General features: G+C 52.1%; 1 protein-coding gene across 1 annotated transcript in view; it reads right to left on the bottom strand.

Moving 5' to 3' along the window:
- Nucleotides 1-14,144, bottom strand: part of TDRD9 (tudor domain containing 9) — an 85,248-nt gene that overhangs the window by 39,612 nt on the left and 31,492 nt on the right. Inside the window, exons 9-20 of the mRNA XM_046007907.1 lie at nt 12,947-13,011; nt 11,589-11,643; nt 11,347-11,431; nt 10,011-10,068; nt 7,741-7,845; nt 4,632-4,729; nt 3,739-3,870; nt 2,617-2,782; nt 2,471-2,534; nt 2,331-2,394; nt 2,005-2,049; nt 1,269-1,322 (exon numbers count right to left, since the gene is read on the bottom strand). Of these exons, the coding sequence (XP_045863863.1) occupies nt 1,269-1,322; nt 2,005-2,049; nt 2,331-2,394; nt 2,471-2,534; nt 2,617-2,782; nt 3,739-3,870; nt 4,632-4,729; nt 7,741-7,845; nt 10,011-10,068; nt 11,347-11,431; nt 11,589-11,643; nt 12,947-13,011 (991 nt within the window). The remainder of the gene's footprint in view (nt 1-1,268; nt 1,323-2,004; nt 2,050-2,330; nt 2,395-2,470; nt 2,535-2,616; nt 2,783-3,738; nt 3,871-4,631; nt 4,730-7,740; nt 7,846-10,010; nt 10,069-11,346; nt 11,432-11,588; nt 11,644-12,946; nt 13,012-14,144) is intronic.

Genomic DNA, 14,144 nt, shown 5'->3' with positions numbered 1-14,144 from the left:
GCAGGGAGCCCGATGTGGGGCTCGATCCCAGGACCCTGAGATCATGACCTGAGCTGAAGGCAGACACTTAATGACTGAGCCACCCAGGCACCCTCCCCTTGTGCCTTTCACCCTTGCTCATTTTAACCTGTATCCCTTAGCTCTAATAAACTATAGCCATGAGTAGAAAAGCTTTTCTGCGATCTGGAAGTCCTTCTAGCCAATCGCTGAGCCGAGGGTGGTCTCGGGCACCCCCCGAACACACAAATCTAATCAAGAATCCGAGAGGGCACAGGTACACAGTATCCAGACAAGCAAATGATTTGATCACTTTCGAAATTACAAGCACACGTGCACTCTGTATCATACTTAAACATGCACATTCACGATGGCTAAAATGAACCAGTCAGGAAACGACGGATGCTGGCAAGGATGCGGAGAAAGGGGAGCCCTCCTACACGGTTGGTGGGAATGCAAGCTGGTGAAACCACTCTGGAAAACAGCATCGAGGTTCCTCAAAATGTTGAAAATAGAGCTACCCTATGACCCAGCAATTGCACTACTGGGTATTTACCCTAAAGATACAAACATAGTGATCCGAAGGGGCACGTGCACCCGAATGTTTATAGCAGCAATGTCTACAATAACCAAACTAGGGAAAGAACCTAGATGTCCATCAACAGATGAATGGATAAAGAAGAGGTGGTATATATACACAATGGAATACTATGCAGCCATCAAAAGAAATGAAATCTTGCCAGTTGCGACGACGTGGATGGAACTAGAGCGTATCATGCTTAGTGAAATAAGTCAGTCGGAGAAAGACAACTATCATATGATCTCCCTGATATGAGGAAGTGGAGATGCAATGTGGGGGGTTTGGGGGATAGGAGAAGAATAAATGAAACAAGATGGGATGGGGAGGGAGACAAACCATAAGAGACTCTTAATCTCACAAAACAGAGGGTTGTGGGGTGGGAGGGGGAGAGGGGAGTGGGGTTATGGACATTGGGGAAGGTATGTGCTACGGTGGGTACTGTGAAGTGTATAAACCTGGCGATTCACAGACCTGTACCCCTGGGCTAGTAATACATTATATGCTAATTTAAAAAATTAAAAAATACATATACATTTGCATAAAAAGCAAAAAATGCATATTCATATTGCTTACCACGAAAACTGCATCATGAACACGTGCCACGGACACAGACCCCACACGAGGCGGCGTGCTCACCATCATGCTGCCCAGCCCAGGCCCTGCACAAACACCCACAGAACTCACGACTCACCTCTCGGATTCTCTTGATCTGAATGTAATTTAACCGCCCCCAGTCAAGTTCATCCTTTAAATAAAGGCACAACGTTAAGGAACAAGTTATAGTGAAATGCGGCTACCATAACACATCTACGTCATCAGAATTGTAAGTCAGAAAGAACATGGACACCAACCAGAGAAAAACCATGGCTGACGTTTTAAAAGAAAGCTTTAACCTTAACATAAGTATCTGTTCTAACAGTCCCTCTAGACTTGGCAAATCTAAACACACAAACCCATCAACAGTCTTTGAAACTAATCAGTTTAGAAGGAGAACCAAACCTGTCCCAAGAAAGGAGGCCTATGTGTTGAATTCTCTAAAACTGAGCTGAGAGCACCAAAAGCAAAGGCTTCAGAGTTCTCAGCGGGGAACAGATGCCCCGAGGTCCACACCCACAGGCACGAAGCACTGGCAGCCGAGGGGGCAGCTCCTGACCCTATGGAGGACCACGGGGACTCAGAGGCGGAAGGCCAGGCCCACAGCCGGCCTTGGCCACAGGCCCCAAGAGCCGCCTCTGCGAGGGTCCACTGCCAGCAAAGCAGGCTCTTTGCCCTTGGACAGCCTGCTCACTGCTACAGCCTTGCCCCTCTGAGGACAGGCTTGGCGCTCTCCTGTGTCCCCTGCGGTGATCAGGCCTAGAAGAGAAGCCTTGGACAGTCTCCCCAGGTCACTTACAACCGGCTGCAAGTGAAGGAAACAGCTAACCAACCTTCGGGTGCCGCAGCTCTCCTCTCTGTCTGCAAGTCTGCCAAGCCTAAAAACAAATGACCCCGTTGCAAAAACACTTTATTCTTAGCTGATTAAAAATTTTTAAAGTCTCATTTCAACATATTTTGACCACAGAAAACTTACACATTTATTTTTTCCAATCAGTTTCATAAAATTGGACTCTCACCCCCATTTACGTCTTCCAACATGGTCTTTCGTGTTGGACAGCAACAAGCCTCACGGGGTTTTCGGCAGAGACAGGGAGAGGGCAGGAAGCGGACCAACAGCCCGCGGCAGGGTTTCCGCGCTCGCGCCGAGGTCACTTACTTTAAACGCTTCCACGAGTGCGATGCAGTCGCTCTTACTATTGCCGGAGAAATTCACCTTGTTCCTACAAACAGGTAACAAACAGCGTCATGCGATACCGTTCGAACAAACTGACTTTAAAAAATATGAATGTTGCGTACCTGTATCCATCAAGATGCTGCCTAAATGGCATTGCAAAAAAATTCTTCAAAGAAAGAGCAGCCGCTAGCAACAGAAAAAGACGAGGCGAGGTCGCTGGAGTGGCACTCCAACCCCTTCCGGCAAACTCCCGTGGGCTCACGCTTACCTATAATAAGACATTCGTCCAGACATCCAAATACGTGTCCGAGGACTATGAGTTTACCGAGCTGCTGATTAACGGGAAGCTGGGCTAGAACTCTGCCCAAGAAGGTCAGTTCCCCGTCATGGGGGTTCTCATCTTCTCTCTGCCCACTCACGGCCAGCGCCCCAACCTTGATGAAATAAATTAGGCCTGTTAGCAAGCCCCGACGACTTCTTGCTCTTTTTTCCCTTAAGGGAGGGAGTCTAAACAGGAAATGAAGACCAAATTCTGGTGATTAAGATTCTAAAAGATATCTAAATTGATTTATGAAAACTTGATGCTACCAAAAAGTTCTTTTAATTTGCTCTTAGGAGGTTAGAATGCGTCTCATTACTTTTTAGAAGGGTGACACCGCGAGGGGACCCTACTCGCACTCTAACACACATGGCGTGCGCCAAACGAAACCAAAGGCCTAACTCCGTACCGTGGTCGCTCACGATGCCACGGTGGGGAGCAACTTCCTTAGCGTGACAAAGTCTATTTCACAGAAACCCACACAGGAATCAAAATAAAGGCAAATGCCAGAGCAGCCCAACTTCAAGGCCAACGCGGGGAGGCAACGCAGTTTCCAGCAAGGGAAGGAGACGGAACCGCAGGGAGAGGGCGCAGAACCCGACGGCCCCACAGGCTGATGCCGCCTGCCCCAGGAGTCCCCAGGCATCAGCCTATAATCACGCCGCTCAGACCCTCATCGCGCGGCCTCCGCAGAAGAAAGGCGCAGACAGCGTTTGGCGGCAATGACTCCCGCGCAGGGAGGTGGAAGCCGGAACGCCGTTCAGCAGCTGCGCACGCGTCTCTCCCCCAACCCAGCACTCGCGGGAACCCAGCGCACAGCCGGCCGGGAGGGGGGAAGCCTCGGAAGGCTGCGAGCCGTGAACCTTGGCAGAACAGCTGACACACCCAGAGCGACAGCAGGTGTGGAGTCTGCAACCACCATGCGGCATCACAACACGTGCTCTTCCCGGCAAAGGCCGACTATTCACGACAACCAAAATACTTCAACGATCTCCACATCTCAAAACTTCTAAAATTTACCCAACAAAATCTTAGCTTTTCCCAACACTGACGTACGTCAGACAGACATACCTCCTTTAGCAGAAGGATGGTTCGTTCGATGTCACTCAGACTCGGCGGAGAAAGGGCGGTTGCCAGCAAAGCTCTTGGTTCGCCCATGTCCAACAATTTCACTTTCAATATTGTGCTTCCTAACGGACAACGCTGAAAAGGGCAAAATTCAGAAATAATAAAATAACAAAATAATTAACCTACCCACATGACTTCAGACACAGAAGCAGAAGAGAGGAGGAGAGAAACATAAAGAAAACCAGAAGACGGAGAGAGAGACAGGGGATGAGAGAAGAAGAAAGAGCAGGAGAGAGACAAGAGGAGGAGACAAACGTGGGGGAGGGAGACGAGCGGGCAAGACATGGAGAGGAGCCGGCAGAGACTTAGTAGGAAGAGGGAGGAGACACAGATGGGGAGGGAGAAGAGTGGGGAGAGAGACAGATGGGGGAGGGAGAAAAGTGGGAGAGACAGATGGAGGAGGGAGAAGATGGGGGACAGAGTAGATGGGGAGACAGAAGATGGGGAGAGAGACAGGCGCAGGGGAGAAGAGAAATGGGGGAAGGAGTGGGAAGAGAGAAGGAAGAGAAAGATGAAGCAGAGAAGGACGGAGAGAGGAGAGGAGAGGCAGAGAAAAGGAAGCAAGCAGCCAGTCCCATGTCCGTGAGCTGTATGGGGCTGTGGAGCCCAGAGGCGCGAGGAACCACTCCTCCCATGAGAAACGGAACCTTCGTGTCAAGTTCTAGCATAGTGCCCGGGGCTAAGTGCATGGCCAGCCAGCACTATGATCAGAGACTGGTTTGGTCCGATGACTTTTCTGGAATCAAAATTATAGAACACCTAAGATGATATTACTTAGACGACTCAGTAAGGCTCTGTCTACAAAAAATAAACTTTGAAAATGAGCAGAGTATTACCAGCATCTCCGGAACGACGTGGTCGGGGATGGAGCTGTCCCAGAAATCCTTGGGGATCAGCCGGTAACAGTACCCTTTGGATACTCGCCCCGCGCGGCCTGCAAAGGGGACACATCCAAGCACCATGTGACATGAATCACTTGAACATTAGCCTAAGTATGTAAGAATAACTACTAAATACTAAGGAAAACCTCTGTTCTCTCCTAGCAGACCATGTCAGTCAGCGCTTTGGAATAAATCGGTGTCACGAGGCCTCCTACGGGAGGACTGAGTGCGGACGGCGACTCTGCAGCGCAAGATCCAAGGCGCATCTCCAAAGCAGCGTTGGTCCCGATGCGCAATGGAAATCAAAACATCTCAAATACACGTTTCCTTCCAACGCAAAGCTCAAAGAAGTCGTCCAAGCTGGAGGGAGAGGGTGCAGCCCCCCACCCCCGAGTGCCAGGGCTGCGCTATGCCTTGGGCTCTCCGCGGTGGCCATCTGTCCTCAGGCCCGAGCAAAGGCAAACGTCACAACAGCTGCTTCACAGGAGAGGAAGGATCCCAGGCACACGGCTCAGAGCCAGGTCTGGCCCCACACACCACCCTTCCATGACTCCTCTCTCACCACTGTATTGCTTATGGAGTAAAAACTCCTTTATCCCAAAACATAGTAAAATCTGCCAAGGAGACAGAACGGGGCCAGGGAGAGAGATGTCCCGAATAAATCTCCAGCTTTAAAAAATGAGGCTGCGCAGAAAGGTGCTTTCTTTCCCCACGTGGAGTCAGGAAAGATGGAGGGCGCGTGTGGACTCCTGCCTCCCCATCTACCGGGGTAGGTGCCCTCCCCGCCCAGGAGCGCAGGGAGAGCCCAGACTTCAGCACCGCCATCGCTCCCAGCCCGCACCTGGCTGCACAGGGCAGGACCCTCCAAGAAGAAAATTCCAAGGTAATGACCAAAAACAAAAGCAAAAACAACTCCTAGAACCAATTAACAACTTTGGCAAAGTCACAGAATAGGAGATTAACACACAAAAGTCGATCACATTTCTACACCTCAGTAATGAACATGTAAGAACCGAAATTAAAAATGCAACGCTGGGCGCCTGGGGCTCAGTCAGTCCAGCATCTACGGGTGCAGCCCCAAGCCCACGGCCACCGGGCTCCCTGCTCAGCGGGGAGTCTGCTTCGCCCTCTCCCTCTGCCCCTCCCCTGCTCTTGCTCTCAGATAAATAAATGAAATCTTTTTGAAAAAGGCAACGCCATTTACAATCACTCTAGGTAAAACTAAACACTCGGGATCTCTATGCTGGAAACAACGCATCGCTCAGTAAAGACACCGAAGACGACCTCCAAACACGGAGACACACACCGCACTCGGGGCGGGAAGACCCAGCAGAACAAACCCGCCCCTTTCTGCACACCGGCCCACGGGTGTAACACTGCTGCCAGCAAACCCACACGACAGCGCTTCTGGAGACCCCGACAAGCACACTCGAAAATCCGTACCAAGGACAAAGTAGAACCACCCCAACAGTCTTGAAAGTAAAGAATAAAGCGGGAGGAACCCATCACTTTCAGGCGAGTCCCACTTTGAGCGGTGCTGCCGAAGGGGAGACGCGGACGCCGGGGTCCCACGGGACGGGCCGCCATGAGGTGCCCAGTAACCCCACCAGGCGCAGGAGCCACTCCGTGGGGAAATTCCGTGGTGCTGAGACCAGTGGACATCCACAGGCAAAGACACGAACCTCACCCCAGACCTCACAGAGTAATTCGAAAATGTCATTCAAATGGGTCGCGGCCCTAAACACAGAGCGTGCAGCTGGAAGGCTCAGAGCAGCAAAGCCGGGGAGCGGGGGGGCCCTGGCGCGCCGGGGCAAGGGGGGCTCCGGGCTGGGCGCCCCACGCACACACTGCAGACACCGACCGAGCGCTTGAAGGCTCTATGGACTCGGCCTGCAACTTCTCAGAAGACAAAGAATTTTTATTACGGAAATTTTGAACACACAGAAAAGCAGACCAAGGCCAAAACTCTTATAATCTCAAGACTTCCCCAATGACAATCCCTTCCACATCTCCATGTGTTTATTTCTAGTCATTTCTTCTACGCGTGGGTTTTCGTCCAGGGGGGCAGTTCTGCGTGGGGAGGGGTGTAACTCCACTTGCGGCTTTCCCACGGTGCCCAAGCAGAAGCTGCGCCTGCCCAGACGCGGGGGCTGCCCGATCATTCGGTCTCGCCCCCTCTGGGCGCACCGTCCCAGGGGCAGCAGCAGGGGCGCATGTTCCTGACGCGGCCGCAGCTGCCCAGATGGCCGCTCCTCTGGGTCTCAGCTGCGCCACTGGATGCGAGGGTGTCAGCCGGGACTACGTCACAGGGCGGGACGAGGACTGAACGGGGTCACATCAAACACTCAGAACCGTGCCTGGCACCTGGTAGACAGTCGGTAACTGTCCCTCTCCTCCATCTGTGAGGCAAAAGCGTCACTGCCCCACAGGTATTTGGGGCCGGCCCATCGCCCACCCTCCCAGGAAGTTCTCCAACAAAACAAAAGCCAGTGCTCCGTCCCTGGCAAGAACTCTGTCCCCTGGGGCCCGCCCCCCACAGGTGACAGTAGCAACCTGTCCAAGTGCATCACAGCTGCACGTCCACTGTGGCTAAAGCCCTCCTGCCCCGGACAGACAGATGTGTCCGCACCCTCGGCCCCCAGGGAAGCAGCTCACACACACCACAGCGGGCGCCAAGCCCGCTGCGGAACTGGTTTAGGAAAAACATCCCGAGAAAGATCCAAACTCGGAGAGAAGCCAGAGGAAGGATTCCCAGAAGTTCATTAAAAATTATAAAAATTAACTCAGTCTCCATAAGTCTTCCCCAAACACTTTTGCATTCGCTGCAAAAAACTGGTAGTGCTAGGATGGGTAGATGCTTCTCCGCTTCGTACAAACCCCGGCACCTAATCCCAAGGACAAACGGAGCGCCCCAAGTTCCAAGGAGGAGTCTTGACGCACTAAGTTATTATTGCTTAAAAGTTAGAACCGGTTCCGGTCACACATAAGAGTGAAAAGAACAAAGACCAAACACGTTCAAAGACATGGGAATGTGCCCCCATTCGTTCGAGCGCGAAGGCCTTACCTTTCCTCTGGTCGCAGCTGGTTTTGGAGGCCCAACTCAACCGCAGACTCTGATAATTCGTATCTTCGTCGCAAACCAGAGTTCTAGTCAAACAAAAATCTATAACTGCCATTTAAAAAAAGGAATGTAAACACCATGCTGACGGAAACCGCGCGTCATAATCACAACGCACTGTGAGAAAGCAGCCCGAAACGCGCAGTCTTTAGGATCAGAGCACGTACAGAAACCCCTGGAAATGCGTGGGCCACTCCCACCACCCAGGCTCACGTTCTTTCCTCTAGGGACTGGGAGCAGAAAGGACGTGAGCCCCGTGGACCCAGCACGCCATGCAAGAGCCCGTCAGGACGGCACCCACTAGAGCGTGGTCAGAGGGACACAGCACGGCAGCACCGGGGTGCCGGGGCTCAAATCTGGGCCGAAGAGACAGCTGCTCCACTTCTCGGGCTTCAGTGTCCTCATCTGGGAGACCCAAGTGACGGAAGCCCCTCCAAGTTCCCCCCCCAACCCCGGCCACAGCCTCCGGGTCCTGACTGTCTCCAGCTGCCGTCCAGCTCCCGCCCTGTTTCCCTGTTCCGCTCTACAGCAGAGCGCCTCACGGGTGCTGCCTTCGCGGCCTCCAATGCCTCTCTCCTCCCACCCCGTGACCTCCAGCAAAACTGCTCTGGTCAAGGTCACCTGTGATCCATGTTGCTAAATCCACAGCCAATTTCCAGTCTTCTTCAAACTTGACCAATCATCAGCATGACATGCTTCTCCATCCCATCTTCCTCAAAACTTTCTGATTTGGTTTCCAGGACTTTGCCGGCCGCCCCCCGGCAGCGCTCATTACTGCCCACCCTGAGACACCAGCAACGCCTTCCCCATGGGCACTCGCTGGGGAGCACGGCCCACTGTTCTGGACATGCAAGAGGTGTCCGCACCTTACGTCCGTGTGTCCCCCACAGCCCATCAGACCCCCCGGCACACCTCCCCGAACCGGCCCCTCCTTCCATCCTCCCACCAACATCGCACTGCAAAACACCGCTGCTTCTTGCCCGCACCAGTCACACCCTCCTCACTACGCCCCCACTCCGCTCTGCCCCCCTGAGACTGTTCCTGGAAGAACTGTAGGCGATGTGATCCCTACGCTCAGAACTCACTAACGTGCCCTCGAAGGCCGTGCACCACGGGCACCCCCCGACATACCTCCCTGACCCCGTCCTCCAGCCGCTTCCTTCCGGCTCACCTGGTCCGGCTCTCCCGGCCTCCCTGTCTCCTGCACTTGCTCACGGACTGGGCACACTCTGTTCCCCTACAAACATTCTCCCTCAAACCTCCACCCCTTCCCCGGCCACTCCATCGACAACTGCAGTCGCCCTTCCCCAATACTCCCTGCACCCCCCCACCATCAGTTCACGTCCTACACGTCTCTGTTTCGTCTTTCAATGACCCACCCCTGAAGCTATCTGAGAACAAAGACTCTTTGCCTGTTTACTATTTCTCCAGCACCTAGAATCATCCCTGGCACAGGGACAAGCACAGTCACTCCCCCAAGTTCACGCGTTTATCTGTCCAGGCACGCCGTCTTCTTCAAACGGCTTCCTTCTCTTCAAACCCGCTCCCTAAGCCCAAACCACATCTTCCCATGGCTCATTCCTCATTCAAGTCTTGTTCAAATACAGCTTCCTTAGGGAGGTGTTCCCATACCACGCTGTCCCCAAGATCACTTTTCCCAACAGCTGTAACCCTCTGTCTGATGTACCGTCCTGCCAGCTGTCCCTGCAATGACACCTGTGTCTGCCTGGTAACTGTCCATCTCTCCCATGAGAGAGGGCCACCATGAGACACTGCTGTGGCTTATCCATCACTGTTCCTCCAGCACCGAGAACAGTGCCTGGCACACGTCAGCCTTCCAACAATGAATTAAGGAACTTAGAAAGCAAAGTAATCAAGGACATACACAGAGAATACCATATTATGAGTAGTTTCCCTCCGAGTTGACACGGTAACCCACTAAGCTACCCTGAGTGACCGAGATCAGCCAAGCTCCTGCCCACACCCCGCCCTCCAGCCATAGGGTCCCAGCTGGGGCAGCCCCAGGCCCTCCTGCCCATTAGAGCCTCAAAATGCCCCCAAAGGAGGCGACGTGGTGAAGCCTAAGCACAGAGAAACTGTAGGAGCCCACTTTTCTTCCGAAGAGTGGAAGAGACGGGGAGGACGGACTCCTGAGGGGCAGATACGCCTACAAACACTACAACTGATGCTCTAGGGCAAACGCAGGGGCACCTTACCGTATTTGACATCCGGAACCGTGACGGAGCTCTCTGCGATGTTGGTGGACAGGATAATCTATCAAACATCAAAAACAAAGCATCAGACATTCCTACTGTGTACGGGAAACATTAGGCAAAGAAAAAAAAGCTCAAAAGTTATTTATAAGCTTTTTAATATAAACACTGGACTCCAGTTTTAAAATTATAGTTTTTCTATTTTCAACAAGCTACACTGCTCAAGGGGCCAGGAGAAGGGTGGAAGGACTTGGAGCAGGGCGGCTCCCAGCTCTGCCCTACACCGGGCTGCACCGCTGGGCCAGTTGCTTACCTCGTGGTTCCCAGACACCCTGAGCACGGAACGACGACGACGCCCGCCCCAACAGGGTTGTTGTGACCATCACAGGAGTTATCAAGGGCAAAGTGCTAAGAACTGTTGCTGGCACAAACCGTGATCAAGAAACAGACCCACCTCCTCGTACGGTTCACACCTGGGCACTGCGCCGCTGTGGGGGGGCCAGTCCGGACACACACTCCTCCAATTCACCACCTGAACGCTCCGGCATTCAACCAACTAAAGTCTCAGAGAGGTGATCTGCTCACAGTCCCGTGACGACAGATGACGGGGCCCTGGCTCTGTCCAGCTCTCTGTCCACGGCCACACACACCAGCCCTCTTCCCAATGTGATCCCGCACGCACAAAGCCCAGCACCACAGCAGTGCTTTAGAACACCCGGCAAGAAGCCAGGCAGACAGCTGTCCCATACCTCAGACATGGGACCGCAGGGGTGCTGGGACTGCCCCGAGGCAAAAAGCACAACCAAGGTGACACACAGACACAGGGCTGGGCCTGTGACCGCACTGGGACACCAGGCCAGGTCCCAGCTACCCTGAGTCAGGACACCTGCACTGGACACAAGGGGGCTGAACGGTGCACGCGGCGTTCCTGACCATCTCGGGCAGCTCTAGGAGGGCTGTGCTGAGACACCGCCATGGTGCGCACGCAACCGGAGAGAAAGAGCTCTTCTTTAACCAGGACTGAGATGTGGGTCCTACCGAAGGCGCCGGAGCAGTCCCACAGCTTGAGGAATACCAGCAAGTAAAAGGCATCAAAATCCACCACAACAATGCCCAAAAGTTGAGGAAACTTAAAAATGTTAGCAACCGACTTACAAAATGAAAGAATTAAACAACGTACCTGGCTCATCGGGCACTCATGTGCAAGGGGGCGGGGGGGTGGTTAACCGCAGCGACAGAACGCAGGGTACAAGTCAGCAGGAATGTGAGCGCTCGCGGCTGGCAGAGTCTCTAAGGAAAATGTACCTGAAGTGCTTGCAACTTGCCTCCCAGTTCCTACCTTTCTGTACCCAGGAACTGGGCTTAAAAACACATTATTCTGTTCTTCTAGAGTCACGCTTGAATGGAGTGGGTAAACCTGTAACCTGGAGAACAGATTAATGAGACAAAACATCCATGAAGAGTAGACGCGCGTGAGACACACAAAATGACCGGCTGCTCACGGAGACGCCCACAATTATTTAAGGCAGAAACGATACATAGCGTATCGGTAAAAACAAAGCTGCGTCATGTGAAACCCACCTTTTGTGAACCATGTTTGTGAGAAGTTCGTGCATATAGTTGATTTCACCCAGGCCTGGGGAAGAAAGGAAAGTGGAGGGGGAGAACATGTATTACAAAAAAACCAAAAACCAAAAAACAACAACAAAAAAAAAAACCTTTAAATTAATATGACGTCTTTTGCAAAAAAGGCCTGACCACAAGACTAATCCAGATCAACTAAACAAGACAGGACCCAAGCTGTACGCTCAAATGCTGTACCGCAAAATTAAGTGTGAGTTACTTTCACTCAGGTTTTTGTTCTCCAAATCTACCAGCACAAACACTCGTAAGCTTTATATTACCTTCGGCAACAAAAGAAAGTGAATTATTGTCATGTTTCACCAAACGATACCACTTAATTAAGAAAAATCATAAAGATCATTTTGGGGTGCCTGGGTGGCTCAGTCAGTTAAGCAACAGCCTTTGGCTCAGGTCATGATCCCAGAGTCCCAGGATCAAGTTCCACATCGGGACTGCAGCTCCGGGGGCGGGGGAGGGGGTCTGCCTCTCCCATGGAACTTCTCCCCTCTCATGCTCTCTCGCTCTCTCCCCCTTAAATCTTCATTAAAAAATTTTTAATTTATTTAAATCTTTATTTAAATCTTAATTAAAAATCTTTATTAAAAATAAAATCTTTATTAAAAATTTTTTTAAAACGTCATTTTGAAAAAGTACAATTTAACATTAATTAATCTTTTCAGATATCCAAGGGCCAGTTTTCTCAAATACCAAGACCGGGACAGAAGGACCCTCCCGAGGACTCCTGTGATGTCCCGGTGACCGCGCTCTCGCTAAGACAGCTTCAGACGTACAGCGATGGCCCTGCACCTCGCACTTATACGTGAAACAGCCACAGTTTAAGAAAGCCGGTCACCGGGCGCCTGGGGGGCTCAGAGCGTTAAGCCGCTGCCTTCGGCTCAGGTCATGATCTCAGGGTCCTGGGATCGAGTCCCGCATCGGGCTCTCTGCTCAGCAGGGAGCCTGCTTCCCTCTCTCTCTCTCTCTCTCTGCCTGCCTCTCTACTTGTGATCTCTCTCTGTCAAATAAATAAATAAAATCTTAAAAAAAAAAAAAAAAGAAAGAAAGCCAATCACTTCACTGAAAATTGTGAAGGGGGCAAGACCGCCTTCAAAAACCCAAACTCTTCATGACCAACCGCTTTAGCAACACGTAGGCTGCAGGAAGAGCTCAAACCGCAAATCGCAGTTGTTCGGGTTCTCAGGGTCCAGGAACCACTCAACTCACACAGCGAGTACCACGCTTCACAGTACGGGCTGGACGCGTGCGCAGCCTCCATCCGGGACACAGTAACTCCAGGCCACAGGTGTGACACTCACCTGGCAGGAACACCAGCACGCTGCTCCGCTCCAACATAAACTGGGCCCCCGACCAGGTCTTGCTCCTGTTGCGAACGGGAAGGCACAAACGTTAGTCCCCGGAGCACAGCCACTGCTGGCCCAAGCCCCAGCGGGCCAGGCTCTGATCACAAAAATCTCTTACAGACCGTTGCTGTAATGTTCCTTTTCACATATAAGAAATCACAGAGGCCCCAGGATATGGCCCCACAATCACTAGGGGCCCTAAGGCCCTCAACTCCCAGCTTTCTCCTGTAAAGACTCATTACCTGCCAGAGTTTCCCGTGAAACTTAGCTACTATAATCCAGGTTCTCAAAATACAAAACTACAAGTAAAACTTCAACTCAAACCACCAGCTCGCCTTCCCGCTCCCATCAGAATACTTCTTTGAGTGAAATCAGAACTTCTGTTCTCTGTGCCGTGCGCTCTCCTGCAGGCAGGTGAGGTGGTAACAAGACAGATGAGGTCTCTGCTCTTCGGAGCTCACATTCTAGCTGGAGAGACAGAGCAGGGCAGGCAGGCACAGCAGGTGCGGCAGGGCGAGGAGGCAGACGGCCGGCGGGAAGAGATGGGGGCCGGAGCCGCTCTGTCGCGGTCCGCAGCCCACACCCGCACGTGCCTTCTCCTCCTCCGCAGGTATCGTTCCCAGGCACGGCCTGAACTGTCGTTGCCTGGCTCCTCCAAGAGATGATAAAGACTGGGGCATCTGGGTGGCTCAGTGAATTAAAGCCTCTGCCTTCGGCTCGGGTCATGATCTCAGGGTCCTGGGATCGAGCCCTGCATCAGGCTCTCTGCTCAGCAGGGAGTCTGCTTAACTACCTCCCCTAACCCGCCGCCTATCTCTGCCTACTTGTGATCTCTGTCAAATAAATAAATATTTCCAAAAAAAACTTAAAAAAAAAAAGAAATGATAAAGACTAGAGTGAAAACTAATAAAATAGAGAAGGAAAATAACAGAGAAAAATCAAGAGCCAAACCTGGGTCTCTGAAAAAAAAAAGAAATGAAATGGACAAATCTTTACCTAGTTCGACCAAGAGAAAAAGAGAGAAGATTCAAACTACCAGCTAGAATCAGAAATGAAAGAGAGGACATTCCTACTGACTTTACAGAAGAGAGAAAGATACATACAGGAACACCATGGACAGTTGTACACCCACCACGGCTGACATGAAATGGAC

The sequence above is a fragment of the Meles meles genome, chromosome 6 (assembly GCF_922984935.1).
Source record: "Meles meles chromosome 6, mMelMel3.1 paternal haplotype, whole genome shotgun sequence".
In the NCBI taxonomy this organism is placed as follows: Eukaryota; Metazoa; Chordata; class Mammalia; order Carnivora; family Mustelidae; genus Meles; species Meles meles.
This window is presented reverse-complemented; position numbering and strand designations above follow the sequence as displayed.